Source organism: Lathyrus oleraceus, chromosome 1, assembly GCF_024323335.1.
Source record: "Lathyrus oleraceus cultivar Zhongwan6 chromosome 1, CAAS_Psat_ZW6_1.0, whole genome shotgun sequence".
NCBI lineage: Eukaryota > Viridiplantae > Streptophyta > Magnoliopsida > Fabales > Fabaceae > Lathyrus > Lathyrus oleraceus.
The window spans coordinates 48,496,354-48,512,881 of NC_066579.1; the positions used below are offsets into that span (position 1 = coordinate 48,496,354).

At 35.4% G+C, this 16,528-nt stretch overlaps 1 protein-coding gene across 1 annotated transcript; it reads right to left on the reverse strand.

The window, feature by feature from the left end:
- Window positions 1-5,352: 5,352 nt before the first annotated feature.
- LOC127100311 (uncharacterized) lies at window positions 5,353-8,203 on the reverse strand. Its single transcript, XM_051037481.1, has 4 exons — window positions 7,819-8,203; window positions 6,211-6,356; window positions 5,981-6,099; window positions 5,353-5,598 (listed from the first exon to the last, which is right to left on the reverse strand). The coding sequence occupies exons 1-4, from the start codon at window positions 8,031-8,033 to the stop codon at window positions 5,497-5,499; spliced, it is 582 nt and encodes a 193-aa protein (XP_050893438.1). The 5' UTR covers window positions 8,034-8,203; the 3' UTR covers window positions 5,353-5,496.
- Window positions 8,204-16,528: the final 8,325 nt, after the last annotated feature.

Sequence of the window (16,528 nt, forward strand, 5' to 3'; positions counted from 1 at the left end):
TTTACAAATGTTTAGCTAAAAATGGGGAGAGAAATATTGCCCTGAGAATGTACCAGAAGCAAGCAGAATGTGGTAGCAAGCAGAAGTTGGCTTCAGGCACCAAAGTCACTAACTGTGTATATCACTTGTGTCTTGTGATCTGAGTTAAGAGGACAGTTGTGTCTTGTGATCTGAGTTACATTATCTATGTACTCAGCATTACATATTCTTCAGGAAGCTCTACTGTTGAGGGGAAGGATTTTGATGCAACTGATTCTTGTACTTCTACTTCCTCATGTACACCAACTTTGGTGTTTGTGGTGGTGGAGATAATGACAGAGAGGAAGTACATACCCAAACTGGGATGCAGTGCCTAGGGTAATGGTTATTTGTTTTAGCTAAAATTTGCCAAAGGGGGAGATTGTTAATACCTTAGGATTGGCATTAATTTTGTAAAACAAATAATGTAATCACCTCTGTTGTTTTAATATGTTGGGTTGAAGAAGTTCAACATATGGACCAACATGTCTTGTACGATGTCACGACATCATGTCTGTGACATCGCACATGTGTAGAAAACTGAATTAATTAACTCAGATATATATTCTGGGATTAGTGAGGATATTTGGTGAATATCCTAACTTCCTTGTGGAGGTCTTAAAGACTCAATCAGAATATATAAGCTCTAAATATGGAGATATATATGGAGATATTTTGGGAACTAAAAGATTGAAGACCTTGATTGTAGCAGAAGTTTCTGATGACTTTGTAACAGCAAAGGAGAAGTTTGCTGCGATTTCTGAAGGCCCAAATCCAGTTGGGTGCTTAGGTTATAAATAGCATATTGTAACCTAGTTTTTGGTAAGCCTCATAGAATGAAAAATTAGGGGTGTGTGTGAGGTAAACCTCCCAACCTGTGGGAAGGTTACCATGTGTTTCTCAGTGTTCAAAGCTTATAGCATTTGTAACTCAAAGCCTGTAGGTAAGAGTTGTTATGATCTTGAACGAAGCTGTGAAGCAAGTTCAAGTTGTTTAGCATTACATTGTATTTGTAGTGATAGGAATGGAAACTGGAGGTTTCTATCTAGGAGTTCCTAGGTATAGATTGCATTGGGTAGGGATTAAGTGAAGAGTTGTAAACGGGGGAGTTTAACTCTAAATTAATACTGCTGATATTGGATCTTCTTCCTGGCTTGGTATGCCCCCAGAGTAGGTGATGTGGCACCGAACTGGGTTAACAATTTCCTGTGTTTGTTTTCCTTCTGCATGTTATAATCCTGTTTGCCATAACTCAGCTTGTATTTATGTCTGCTTATCAAGATAATAACAGACCTGGTACACAGCATATTGTTAGAATGTCAATCAGAATGTTTTGACATTCATCAGTGACAGTCTATACTAAATAATAGGCAGGATGGTTTTTCTGCTTCAGTTCAGTATTTATTTCAGTCTGTTCTTCAAGAGGATAACAGACCTGGCCAAAGGTTCATGGTGTAAAGGTCAAACTGTATGTCTTGACAGTTTTTAATGTATGCTGATACTGAAGTAGAGACTGGTTGGTCTTTCACAGTACAGCATTTAGCACAGTCTATTTTCAGGAACATAACAGATTTAGCATGAGGTATATGTTTTGGTTGTCAAACTGAATGTTGTGACATTCATTCCAGACAGCATGTGCTAAATTGTAGAATGGTTAGTTTTTCTGTTTCAGTATTTTTCTCAGGCTATTCTTCAAGAATCCAACAGGTGAGCTAAACTTCAGGAAACTAACAACTGAGCTACATTTAATGAACCTAACAAATAGCCTATTTGTTAGCACCATAATAAGTGGAAATTAGATCAACATGCTTAACCTTTATTTTAGGAAATACAAGTACAAGACCAGCAACCTGTAATACTGTAACAGATGATGTTTAAATCACAATTGAGACATCATGCTGATAACTGTGCAGGTTCAACAGTAGTTAGTGGTATGGTTGATCTCTGCTGAGTCTTTCTACCAGGTGGACGGACTTGGGTGTTCTTCCATTCTATGGTAATACAGGAGCAGATGTCGTGACATTTGTACATGTGTGCACATTGGTACTGGAAGTTAATTGTATAGACATCTTGTTGTATTAGTAACAAGGTTGGATCAGATGTCATGACGTGGAGTAGAACATTTGAACTCTGACTAAACCAGAATTTCAATATCTTCAAAAAACAAAAAATAATTACCAGATCTATTAAAAACCCAATATCTACAAACTACCCTCATATGAAAGAGTATGTACAGTCATCCCGACTAGACCAATGTAGTCTAAGAGCTACAAACCAATAGCAATATGTAGATTTAGATATTCCTCATTGTTTCATAAATCACTAGAATCAGAAGGATACACAACTTTACATTTTAGAGCGGTTAGGCTCATCCTCTCTCTCCGTGGAAGGAAAAATCAGTATGTCTTCTTCAAAATAGCTCTCTTAGATTCGAGCTATCTCCATTATGAAAATGTTGTCATAGGGACTGTTCTAAGCACACTTCATGAAGAAAGTGTTGTCCACACTTTTTTTCCAAATTATAATGTAAGTCTTAACGACAACATTCTATTCATAAGACTAAAAGTCCAAATCTAAATCACTAGATCTGACCAAGTACCAGAAGTCGTATCTGCTACTCTCCATCACCAAATATTTTATCGCTTACAAAATCATTCGATTGATTTGCCTCTCACAGGATATTCTTTTGATTCACTGTTAGTAGTTACTGATATAGAAAAAGATCTACCCTATATCACCCAGATACCAAGAAGAAACACAAGGGAAGAATTAACTCGGCTAATTCCCCTTGAATGGATAACAAATTATGAAAAAAATCCATCAAGATAGAAGACAAATACAATCTCAAGAGAATACCTTCAAAAGATCCATTGGCAAAACTGTCAAAATAATTTTCAAAAACCAGACGAAGGATCGAGTTGAATTTCTCCTATTTTCCAGACCATGATGATCCAGCCGATTCTCAAAGAAGATTGGTGTCTAATTCATGTTGTTACTAGTAATTTATACTGACAAGATAAATGGTCACTTTATTTAGGACGTAGATCCCAATAAATGCGACTCAGGATGTGAATGTTGGATGCACGATAATGATTTTGACAGAGACATTATCCTCCCAAAAAAGAAAAACAAAGGGGCGTTCAAACAATATCTTCCTCCATAAATAAGGTATGATCCTGATAAAGGTTCATGGGTAGGAATCCATGAGAAAAAGAAAACTCTTCCTATTTATGAGGAAGCTCTCAAGATTCTCAAGAAAGAAAAATTGTTGCCATCAGATAACCCTATTCTTGTCACGTGGTCACCGTCAGACTACTATAAACCTTTAAATCCTCCAAAAAAATGTTGAGCTAGTCCCTTGCTTTATGTACTCAATTACAACAACGGATTATAGCCAATAATTTCCTGCTCTAGAAAGGAAGATGGATCCAATCACAGGCAGAGAACATCCAAACCCTTCATTCATCCTAATGAAGTCCAACGCGATGGAAAACTTAAACCTTTAACTCAAGTTGAAGAAGTTCTAAATTGGAATTCGAAAAACAAGATTTCTCAAAATGATATTCTTAAATATTGACAAAAGGTGGATGAGATTGTTGAGAAAATAGATGAGTATCTAAAGGTTTTATCCCCAAAAATGCAGAAACATTATAGAAACCTAAAAGCTCAAGTATCTCAGCTGGATAGTGATTTGCAACTGATGTTAGAAGAGAGAGCTTTCGGAAAAACTTTTGACCAAAAGGAAAGAGAAATCTGAAATCTACAAGGCTAAGTAAAAGAGATAGGTGATTTCTTAAAAAACTTTCATGAAAGAAAGCCCAAGTCTGTTGAAAACTCTTTCTTTGACCCTTTTGCTTTCCCTACATATTCAAACGACTACATATTCAAACGACCAGAAAGGCCCTCTCTTTTAGCATTCCTATGTTTCATCATCACCAGATCAGGCCAACTACATACCCACAACTGACAGACTAAAATCTTCAAGAACTACCACTGCCTCAACCTCCAAAACAAAAGAGAAAGTTGCTTGGTTAAGCACTTTATCCTCGAACTCTCTGGATATTCCTGAAACACCTCCTCCAAAATTCCAAAAGGAAGAAGAAATTCCTGATAAAGGTTTCCAAGTCATGGCAATAACTGGAAATTAGGAACCTCCCTGAAAGAATTACTCTCTTGTTGAATCATCAGCACAAAAGGGAGATGAGTCATCCTCAGATGGTGACAACAACTCTTATCAAGAAACATATGCTGATGAAACACCAAGATTTTTTTCATTGAAATTAGAATCTGAAGATAACTATATCCCAAGACTCTTCATGTCAAATATCAAAGAGGAAGAAACTTTTTTGAAGAATCCCCTAAAGAAACTCTAGTCCCTTAAAGGACTAAACCAAATGGCGGTCTTTGGTTCACTTTTGATGATATACCACCTAGCCGCTGAAGAAAGATACTACTTGAATTTGAAGCTTGACTTGACACCCAAATGATGAAAACTAACTAACTATAAGATCATTGAAGAATTTTGTTATAGAATGACAGACACGATGAAAGAATGGTATCAAAATCTTAAAGCTTTCAAACAAGATGAATTACACCTTCTAGAAAGTACAGCTAATATTCTTGGTGTGCTTCCCCATGAATTTATCGGTGATATGAAGATATTTGATAGGAAAAACAGATAGGAAGTCTTTGAGATGAAGTGTTGTTCCCTCAAAACAAAGGACCTCGAGGAACACTTTCATAGGATGGCACTGGGGTATTATCTCCTCAATAGATACAACGATCCTAGTCTTAAGAATACGTATGTATCCTCTCTATCACAAGAACTCCAGTCATAAATTCATAGGATGCTAGCAACAGCTCAAAAGGATATTAAAATTATGAATCTTGGCCAGATTCATCAGGTGACGTTAGAAGCACTTGAAAATTTTTGCAGTAAGCATTTATTATATTTAAAATATAGATATTTAAATATATGAGCATGTATTATGTTTAACTTGTGTTAAATTTGATTATGTGGCTACTTGCACATATGTGGCTACTGCACCCAAAGTATTATTTTGTTATTTGTGAACTTAAAAAAAACATTTGTCTTAGTTTTGTGAATATCTGTTTAACAAAAATTTATTATTTTGATTTCAAGAGATTTTTAATATAGAATTTCAATGCAAGTGCCTTGTGAAAAATTATCAAAAAATACACATAAATGTAGATAATATTCATGGTAATGTAGCAGATCTTAACAAGAATAGAAAAAATGTTTCAGAATAGTGAAGCAACAAGAATTGATTTTGGTGTGTGCATAATCAATTTTTATCGCCGTAGAACCAAACATGCACATAATCTCATTCTCATCATATTGGGGAAATCCAAAATTAAACACAATATACTTTTCTCGAAACCTTAAAATCCATGTGAGACATCTAGATAAACAACATCATCAAACCTGGCAAACATCATAAAATATTATCTATAGTTTCAGTAGAAGGAGATGTTATACAAAAGCTTCCGCCGATGGTGTTTCTCGAAACCAGAAATAACATCATCAATCGACTCCTCCCATGATTCAACAGCTTCAAGCTACGCGTAAAAATAAATCTCCGTAAAGCAATGAATGAACCATGAAAACATTAAGAAACAGGTCATCTTCAAAATAGAACATGTATATCATGTTTGGATAAGCAACTTATTTTGCAGGCTTATAGCATAAGCACTTATAATATAACCGCTTACACAAATAAGTTACTTTTATAATAACAGAAGATAAAATAAAGTCAAACTGTTTTTGTATAATCTATAAGTTGTTTTCATAAGCTATCCTAGAGAACTTATAAAAATAAGTTAAAAAGAGCTTATGTACATGCCATAAGCTGTTTTTTTTCATAAGTTCTTCTAAACAGTTTCTCATGTGTTTGTCATTAGATAAGTCAAAGAAATCACTCCAACTAATAGTGAGACAAACCTCATGACAAAAATCTAAAGTAAGCCTTGCTCCGATGGCGGCTTCTTCGTGGTTATCTTTAACCTCCAAGTTGACTATCAACACCGTTTTCAATAAAACATGGTCTCTATTATGGAGATCTGCACAATGTAAAATTAAATGGCGAAATTGAATAAAAAGTTGCTCGACTTTAAGCATCTTGCAATTAGATCAATCGAAGAGAAGTAAAAAACAGACAAGAGTATTATCACCTTCAACAACCATATCGAATACTTTTTCTTCGAACGTGATTACCACATCGAATATGCCATCAGCGGCATTTTCTTGCCATCTCTGGGGTGCCAATTTCACACTCGCGTTTCTTTTAAGCATTGGCAGGATTCCGTTTCGCTTGTAGCTCAACTCTTGTTAAGGTTCCATTCATCTCACCATACAAAACAAAATAAAAAAATTGCAACATGCAAAACACACTTTTACAATCCTAACCTAATCCCTCCTCGTCGATCACAAAATCCCATATTTCTTAGTGTCATCAGATATTACCAGTCCAGCATACCTATCAGCGCATCAAAGGCATAACAGATAAAGCAAAAACATAGGGAAAAAACTGATAAAAACTGAAAAAGTTTAACATTCATTCATAAAACAAAAAAAAATCATTAAACATGTTATACACCATCTTCTCCCCAAAATTGTGCCTTCAATCCCCACCCATCAACTTCAATCCCCACCGTGGTTTTAAATTGCAGACCTCAACCGTATATTGCTGATGTAGTAGTCTCCGCAACCGCATCAGACCGAAATTGCGATGTAATTTAAAATCATGTATTTGGCCACATTAGGAACCGTATCAGACAATTTTGCCCATGTTTCTTCAAGTATTATCATCAACTCAAAATTTCAAAAATCAAAAACTTTTACTTTATACGTAAAGAAAAATCTTAAAATTAAGTAGTTTTTTAATGTGTATTTCAAACATCTCCTAATCAAAATCTTAAGAAAGACCTCTCATTCTACTAAAATCATTAAAAATAAATGAAATTTTCATTTTCTTTTTCATACATTCATACAACAAACAAGCATTAAAAACATCAAATACCATCTTTTACTCAAACCGTTGATTCAATCTCAACTAGAGTAGTCAATCTCGGATGGCAGCATGGAGCGGCCGACCCCAAAAATGGGATAGTAGGATAGCCTATTGCGGGATGGCCGCTATTTGATCATTTTTTGGACAAATTACATAAATAATAATGTAATAATTATAAACATATGAAGTGCGACGAGTAGAGAGAGATGAGGGAGGAACTAGTGATTTTTCTTTGGATCTGCTAAATTGCAGAAACATCAGTGAAGGAAGGTTAGGGTTGAGTCTCAGCTCAAATTTGATTGAAAAATCCAAAATTACCGATAAAATAATTTAAATTTAACTTAAAATTACCGATTAAGGGGTAATTTTGGTTTTTCATAATAAAAAAGATGGTGGGACATAAACTGCTCCGGCCTGGGACCGGAAACCGCTCCGCCTCCGATACTGCTATTTGCTATTTACCCTATGTTGGCCGTTATAGTGTTCTACACCTCTAAGGCTCTTTTCATTGCGGCCGGCCACCGCTCCACCCTGCTATTGACTACTCTGATCTTAACCTACTCTCCTCAATCCCTATGAAAAAGACACAATTCTGTTCATGCTTAAGAAAAAACCTATAATTCTTCCAAAACTAAACTAAATAAGCAAACAAAAAATTGAAACTTTTTTCATTTGAAAACCCTCCACTAATCTAAATTTTCATTTTCACCTAAAAAACCAAAAGGGTAAGAAAAAAAACTAAACAAAACTGCAAATAACAAAAGGATACAGTTCAGGGTCTTTTCTGCGAAGCTCATCGAGCATATGTTTGTACGGGGTTCCAAATTCATAGACATTTGGTTCTCTGAGGGAGGGACCAGGGAGCTTAACGTGGGTACCTGTTCCATAAGAAGATACGTCGAAGCCTTGTCGTTTGAAAATGAAGTGTGCTTCCATGCTCCTGTTCTGGTTCGAAGAACAAACCATGGCGTAACGAAACTTCATTGTAGAGAAGGAGAACAAGGGTTTTGGGTGAAATTGAAATTGGGTTTATGGTGAATTGAACTAAGAGGAAGTGAAGAAAAATGGGTTTTGATTTAGGGTACCAGATGGTGAAGAAGAAAGCACAGTACGGTTAATTTAGGGAGAACAATTACTACAATTTACCATTTTGTTTGTCAAAAAAATTAATAGAATAATAAGATTTAAATTTAAATAGTTATTTAAGGGATTTTTTTTTAAAATAATCATTTTTTAAAATAAAAAAAATAATAATAATCGTCTTTCAAAACAGATGCGTCAGATGAGGTGGCGCATCCACTTTGAACCAAGAGAAGGCGTCAGTGTCAATGTCTATGGCGCCTGCATTGGTAGTCTCATGAAGAGACGCCAATACATATGGCGTCAATGCATATGGCGTATGCATTTGACTTATGAAGAGGCGTCAATGCCTCTGGCACCTACATGTCTTGACATGTCAGGCGCCCAGCCTCTTGGTGCATGCATTTTCTATCTCCTCTGTATAAATATTTTGCCCTGTACGCAATATTTTTCACACCAATCTTACCCCACAACCATATTTTCTTTCATTCAGCTTCACTCTCCTTCAAGTTTTTGAGTTTTAACCATGTCTGAATACATTCACAAACGAAATGTCGATTTAATATTTTAAGTCGTTGCGTCTCTGTTAAAGATTCGACTTTGGAATATAAATTCGTTTGAACGTCTTAATCGGACGTTGAACAGTTGGCTAAATGGAGAAATTGGGGATGGTGAAAGGATTAGAAGAATCCAATGGCTTGTGTCCACGTTCAACCAAAATAGAGAAGTGTGTGAATGGATGGATATTAAGATTGACCGAGACGTTCATAGGATGATGCATTACATGTTCAAAATTGTTTTGATGGTTGTAATCGCTTAGTTATTGTATTGTAGTTGTTTTAATTGTTTGTGTTGTTGTTTATGTAATGATATTTCCTCACAAACTTATAATATGAAATAAATTTAGTTTTTCATATATTGCAACAGGGGTACATTTGTATTTATCTGGTTGTGTTCGTTCCAATACTATGACAGTTAGTACGATTGTGACCTGGATGACGGCATGAACTACATAATCTAACCATTTTGTTCGCCGTATCCATTTCAGTTCGAATACGGGTGCTGTTTGGGCGACCTTTTTTTTCCTTCGCATAACTTCGTTGTGTCAGACGATGTCCCCTTGATATTCTGGCCAGTAACCCTCTTTTGCCACTACGGAAAAACTAATTTTATAAACATTTGATAGGCTAGTGACTTTGTAAATGTCAGATAGTGAGTAGGATGAATCCCTTCGAACCTTTGAACATGCTGCAATGACATGGGAGCAGGGCGTAGGAAAGGCTTGGAACTTTCCGCAGTCGCACCAACCTCTATCTAGTTCGACTTTGTATTATCTCATCGGCATGTCCTCATTGTGATCCATGGACTCGGCAACATTATACCAACCTTTAGTGCGGTCAAACATTATAACCACATGTGTGTTTTCTTTGGCAGCTTCATGTCTAATGAATTTCATTGAAGCATCACTGAACAACTACCCAGATTGCAACATTGAACTCCATTTGAAACGTTTGGTCTCATACAACGCCCCTAGCTTGAAATATGTTGCTTGCACCAAAGCGGTTATAGGTAGGTTACGGATGCCTTTGAAGACAGAGTTCATTGATTTCACAAGATTTATTGTCATGTGGCCCCAAATTGATCATTGTCATATGCCCTAGTCCACTTCTCCAATGGAATACTGTTGATCCACCGTACTGCATATGCATTTGACAATCTTATTTATTCGCGGTAGTGTTTGAAAGAAGGTTCTGATAATGTGTAACATGTGTTGACAACCTTCTTCCGCAACGTCTTATCTTTGATTTCCCGCATGAAATTATGAGCAATATGTCTAATACAGAAGACATGCATCGACTGAGGATCTTTTCAGCCAGTATCAATGTTATTATATGCACTTATGATTAAAGGTTGTCTGTCAGAGATCAAACATAAGTTAGGCTGAGGTGCAACATGCAATCGGAGATTTCTTAGGAAAAAACTTCATCCCTCAGCAGTCTCCCCTTCAACAAGGGCAAAGGCATTTGGAAAAATGTTGTTGTTGCCATCTTGTGTCACTTCCATCAATAACGTTCCTTTGTATTTCCCGTATAACCATGTACCATAAATTTGTATAATAGGTTTACAGGAAGTAAAACCTATGATGCATGGTTGATACTCCCAGAAGAGACGGTGGAATATTCCATTTCCAATAGCACACGTCTCGTCTGGTGTATACGCGGGCAACGTTTCCAACTTGACAATAGTCCCTGGAGCATATTATTTTAGAGCCAACAGGTATTTTGGAAGTTGTTTGTAAGACTCCTCCCAATTTCCAAACACTTTTTCAACAACCTTTGTCCTAGCTATCCATGTCTTCCTATATGATGGAGTGTACTGATATTGTGCTACAATACGTGAGATTATTGTATTCGCCTTTAACGACGAATTATCGCCAATGACACACAATATTTCATCGCATATTAGCTGAGAGCTTAGTTTCTGATGATCTTGCATTGGGTTTGTCAGCGTGCATGTGTGAACTGGACCCATGGATCCAATCTCCCAAGAATCGCTCCTTTTCCGGTACGAAGCTGACAACCTGAAACGGCAGTGCTCATTCGGACAATAAATTTTGTACATCAATGCATTAGTTCTATCAACTCTAAAATCAGCTGATAATTTCATGTGAAATTTTTTAATGGCTTTTACACAATCCTCTTTTGTGCGAAATGTGTCTCCTTGTTTCAAAGATCCTTGCATTTTCACATAAGGATATATTTGATGAAGGCTCATCGGAACCTAAATTCAACCTTGTCATGTGTTGAGGTGGGCAATATACATGACTAACTGGTGATGTCTCCTCTTCCCCATCAGTGTTCACCATTCAATCAACCAAGATCTCGGCTTCTTCTTCTTCGTCATCTGCAACATTCACCTCAGCATGTTTGTCATCAGTTTCACAAAACACTTGTGACTGCTCAATGAACTAAGACACTTGTTGTTGTTGTGGTAATATATACAACTTTATATCGTTGTACCCAGATTGTTCGTGACTGACAAACATATATTGAACATCATCATCATCTCGAATCTTCTTCTGATAAAACTTCACCTGGTTTTCTGCAAACCAAACCGGATTTTTATAGATAATTTGGCCCACAGGAATGCACTACAATTTCTTTTCTATTCTTTGTTTCAGATGTGAAAATTTAATCGTCGATTTATTATAAACCGAGTTACCTCTGTGTTATGAAGAAAAAAAACGAATAATTGATGCTCAAATATTTCACCTTCGATATGGGCATTGATCATGTAATGTTGTGAGGAAGACATTTTTTTAAATCTAACTTTAGTATTTCTTTTGATCTATATGGGTAATGAAATTGAATGCATTGATATGTTATTCTAATGCACTTAAATAGTGTAAGCGTTGAATGCATTGATCACACAATTCATCTGCACAGACTTACCATGCAGAGAAAAGAATGCATGCAGAGACAAGAACACACAATGCATGCGTCTGGTAGAATCTTTGCACACACAAGGAATCTCATAAGAATCTCTGCCCTAATAGTCCAAACAGACGCTCATTTCCTAGGCGCATAAAGCAACCTAGGTGCCAAGACCAAGGGCGCCCCTTCATGAAAAAGAAACCAAGGCGCCAAGACCATGGGCGCCTCTTTCTTGCATGTGAATATTCACATGCAGGCGCCAAGACCATGGGTGCCTCTTCCTTGCATGTGAATATTCACATGCATGCGCCTAAGGTTATGGCTACTCTATACTTTGCCATGCATTCATCCAATCACATGTTGCATAGGTTGCAAACCTAGTAAGACTCCCTCATCTATAAATAGGCTTCAAATCACAACAGCAAATCATCTATATTATTTCTTTATAAAACTCTTTCTCTACCACACTTAACCTCTACAACATTATGTCTCTGTTGACCATGACGATGCTGCAGTTTGGACAGCAAAAACACCAATTATCCGGTTCATTACTATGGAAATGCACCAGAGTGACCAGATAAAACTGCAGTTCAGCATGCAACAATAGATTCCAAAACCTCCGATGTGTTTGGGGAATTGACATCAGAAAAGAGTTGATGCCTAATGGGATTATTCCGACTTGAGAGACTTTGCAAAAGAGATGTGTCGTCAATGGAGGAATCGACGACAACACATCTTAAATGAACCAGTCATCCATGGTGCAAGACCAACTCAACAATATATGGCATGGTTTAGGTCGGTGACAACGCAACAATTTGTGTCTGAGCTGCGGTATTTGATTGATTCACGCCAACTAGCTTCGTCATCGTACGCCCAACAACAAGTCCCCATCCAACACCAATGTCAAACCACCCAAACCCAACAACCAACCTCACACCATCAACCTACCACATACACCCAACAACCAAACACCCCAACTTCGCAATTCATTTATGTCATCCACCCAACAACCAAACACTCAACGTCGCAATCCATTCATGCCACACACCCAACCACAAAACCAAGAATCAAACCCTACACACCAACAACCATACGCTTCAACCACAACCGTATATAGCCCAGATGATTCATATGAGTCACTTCATCGTAGCCCCCCACTAATGACCACTCAAACATCCCATCACCAAAACACACAACCATTGTTTACTTATAGTACACCCCAAGAACCATTGCTTCATTTCCAAAACGATTCAATGTCCTAATTCGGGCAACTATACCGTCCACAATTCATCCAACCTTATCGACCTGACTACGAGGGTGTATGCGCCATGTAACAAACTAACGCACCTGGATATGGAACAGAGGGACGTTTCGATCGGGTCGGTCATTAAATTTTTATCAATCCCATGTAACATTTATTATATCATGAATAAAATATTATTTTTTATTATTTAATTAAAAAAAATAAAAAATTAAAAAAAAAATAATAATACAAAGGTGTATGTGCCAGATCAATTGGCGCATCTGCATGGTTTAAGTAATGCAGATGTCATAGGCATTGGCGCCTCCTCTTGATTCAAAGTGGATGCACCAATTCATCTGACACATCTATTTTGAAAGGTGGTTATTTTAGAAGAAAAAAAATTTAAAAAAAATATTTTAGAATTTATTTTGAAAATTGTAGTTATTTCAAAAAAAAAAATCAATTTAAGACAAATGAAATTAAGCATAAGTTAAATAAGTGGATTTAACCATTATCAATCTCACCCTTGTCACTCTATACAAGCCTCACTCTTACCTCACATTTAGTTGGGATGATAATTTATCATTTACCCTCGTCTTTATAATTAAAAATCGAATTTTCTTTGTGCTTGTATTTGTATTCAGTTATATCGATTACTTTTTCATTTGATTTAGGGTGGGGAAAGTTTGGTCTATGCGGAGACGGATATTTTTATCATACCTAAATGAAATGGAGAAAAATAACATGATTTTGTTTTTTAAGAGTGAAATCAAAATATAGTTTATAATTTATTATGATAAAATTAGGATCAAAGTTTTGTAAGAGTTATTTATGATTAAAAAAATCTTGAATTAATAAATTTTTTAAGCTAAATGAAACGGCAGAAAAATATATTGGTTTATGTGTTGGGAGAAGCACATGTCTGGATTAGATTAGTTTTTTCTAGTAAAATAATTCAGTTTTATTCTTTGTTTTTAATATATCTTTTTACAAGTTATAGAGAAAATATTGTAGATTTTTATAGAGCTTCGTCTATACGAACTTTTGAGTTATTTTGACAAAAAATATTTTTTAATTTAATTTTGATAATAATATAATGTAAGAATATTTTTTTATCTAATGTGTGTTACATGTGTAAAAATCTCTTATATGTATAGTAAATAATTTATTCTTTAGAAAGACTAAGAAAGTTTTTCTTCTACGTATTGATAGTTTGTTCTCAATAAGAATAGTAAGGTATATATAGCACTTTGATTGTTAAGCATATTGGTAAAGCATCGTCAAGGTGCGTGTCTTGAAAATTTCGCTCTCTTATTTTCTATTACATGTTATCAATGTTATCCTCTTGACAATAACTAGTCAATTTATCATCATATTAATTTGATCAACTAAATGCTATAAGTCAACAATTTATTATTTGTTAGAAGATCAAGTTGCCATCATTGCTTATTTTATCATATGATGACCAATCAACGAGGTTTATTTTTGAAGATAACTTTGATGTTTTCCCTCGCAGCGTAAAAAATTCAAATTTCCAACGGGGAGACATGACAGGCCATAACGAACTATCTTCTATGACTTGTAGCAAAAAATCCAATGATAAGTGGAGAAGTCATGTCGTGAAACGATTAAAGGCGGGTGTGGCGTCTCCTCGAAGAGGGACAAAAGGCAAGGCTTTAACTTAAGAACCTCCCTCGAAGAGGTTGGAGTCGATGATGCCCAAGGTTGGTCGGGTGGTCATGAGGGGCAATCAAAGTGCACCACTCACTTACTCCATGTAATAGTTTCTCCTTACCAATGAGTCCCTCGCTATAAAATATGTCTAAGCTTGTTTCCTATAGGGAAATTATACATACTTTCAACAATTGAACAAGACGGCCATCCAGAAGGCGATGGCATAAATGTTATTTCAGTTGCATAAGGTTGTCACCATGTTGTCTATCAGCGCTTCTATATGGGGAATGAATCGGATGCCGTTTACTTCTCTGGGCCATGTATCAAATGGAATGGTTGATATTCAAATGGTTACATGTTGTGCATGATGATATAAGTCCTAAAGGCCAATAATTTTATTAGAACTTGGTATTTGTATTGAATTATCTATTAATAATAATAATAATAATAATAATAATAATAATAATAATAATAATAATAATAATAATAATAATAATGCATTTATTTATTTATTATGTTTGTTTTTCTAAAGTAATAAAGTCTTCCGAATAACTAGTTTGTTTGATGAAGAATTATATGTGACTTAACTGTGAGACTCAATTAAACATATATTATTCTTAAATTATCTCTAGTCAAAATTTATTGTGAAGTGTGATAACATTAAAACATTGAGGTTATCATGTGGATAAACTGGTGATCACATCTCATGATCATGGATAAAGAGTTATCACATATTCACTTAGGTATACATATTATGAGTAATATTTAAATTGGATTGAACTATCATGAGAATACTAAATAGAATGTTATTCAAGTGTCATAAGTTATTCTCAAGGTGATAATAGTGTATATCCCCCTTCGACCTAAAACCGCTATGGACCTTAAATGTGGAGTCAAATACTCTATTGTAGTTCAAACATTGACATTAACAGGATGACTATAAAGATGGTTGATTGATACTCCACAAATCATGCTAAGGAACATGAGTGACCAATTGCCCATCATGCATAATAGGATATATGTCTCAGGGTCAAATATTGAATTAGAAAAGGTTGACATAATCTATGTCTTATGTTAAATATAGACATAAGAGAAAACGGAAAATTGTACACATAAAAATTATCACGAAAAGGTTTCGTTAGATCACATGAAAGTTTCGTGACTTGGATAACAGTGATGTATTTCTAGATATCGTTTACTATTTATTATATTAAATATGTGATTTAGTATAATTTTCAACGTCACAAGAGTCTACATGGTCACACACATGAGGATAGATTGATGAAGGATAAAATAAATAAGTGAAGCTTATCTATTGTGTAGTCTTGTAAAGTATAACATTAATTAGAAAAACACAAAACACTTTAAGAAATGGGGTACTTAAGTGAAATACAAAATATTGTAATAAGTGGTGTATTTTATTGAAATATGAAACATTTGTGTATTTACACTTGATAAAATTTGATCTGTGTGTGTGGCACTATGTTCGTGTGGACTAAGTAAAGGTGATGTTGTTTGTAATTCCCTAATTTTTAATAGAACAAAAGTGTTATATTATTTAGAAAATAGAAATTTATAAAACAAAATAATTATTGGGATTATTTTATTAATTATAGATATTATTAGTAATATTACCGTTGAGAAACACTTAGAGTTAATTTCTTAAAGGGCGTGTGAGTGATAGGGTGTAGAGACCATTGAGATTTTAGGGTTATATTTAAACTAACGTAAGGGGACTTGAGAGAATTCGGGAAAGCGGTCGATCGTGGAATTTGAGATTTGGAATAGAGCTTTGGGAGCGAGCGCGAGGAACGTGAATAAATTTCTCAAAGCTTCAAATTTCGAGGTAAAGGGGAGGGAGAATTGTTTTATTTATGGTTGACCTTAAGCAGTCAGGATAGTGAGGGCTCATTACCCTACTATCTATATAGTTCGTATTATACAACCTATATCCTTATTGGTGACCAAGGGGGTTTGGCCAAAAACCCTAAGGTCACCGATTGATGTTTTACTATATAATTTTGTTGTTACAATGAAGTTACATATGA

Coding starts and splice junctions, on each gene's coding strand:
- LOC127100311 (XM_051037481.1), bottom strand. CDS start 8,033: ATGAAGTTTCGTTACGCCATGGTTTGTTCTTCGAACCAGAACAGGAGC. Junction 6,357..7,818: donor CGCAGAAAAGACCCTGAACT/GTATCCTTTTGT, acceptor ACAAGAGTTGAG/CTACAAGCGAAACGGAATCC. Junction 5,599..5,980: donor CTTTAGATTTTTGTCATGAG/GTTTGTCTCACT, acceptor TTTTACGCGTAG/CTTGAAGCTGTTGAATCATG.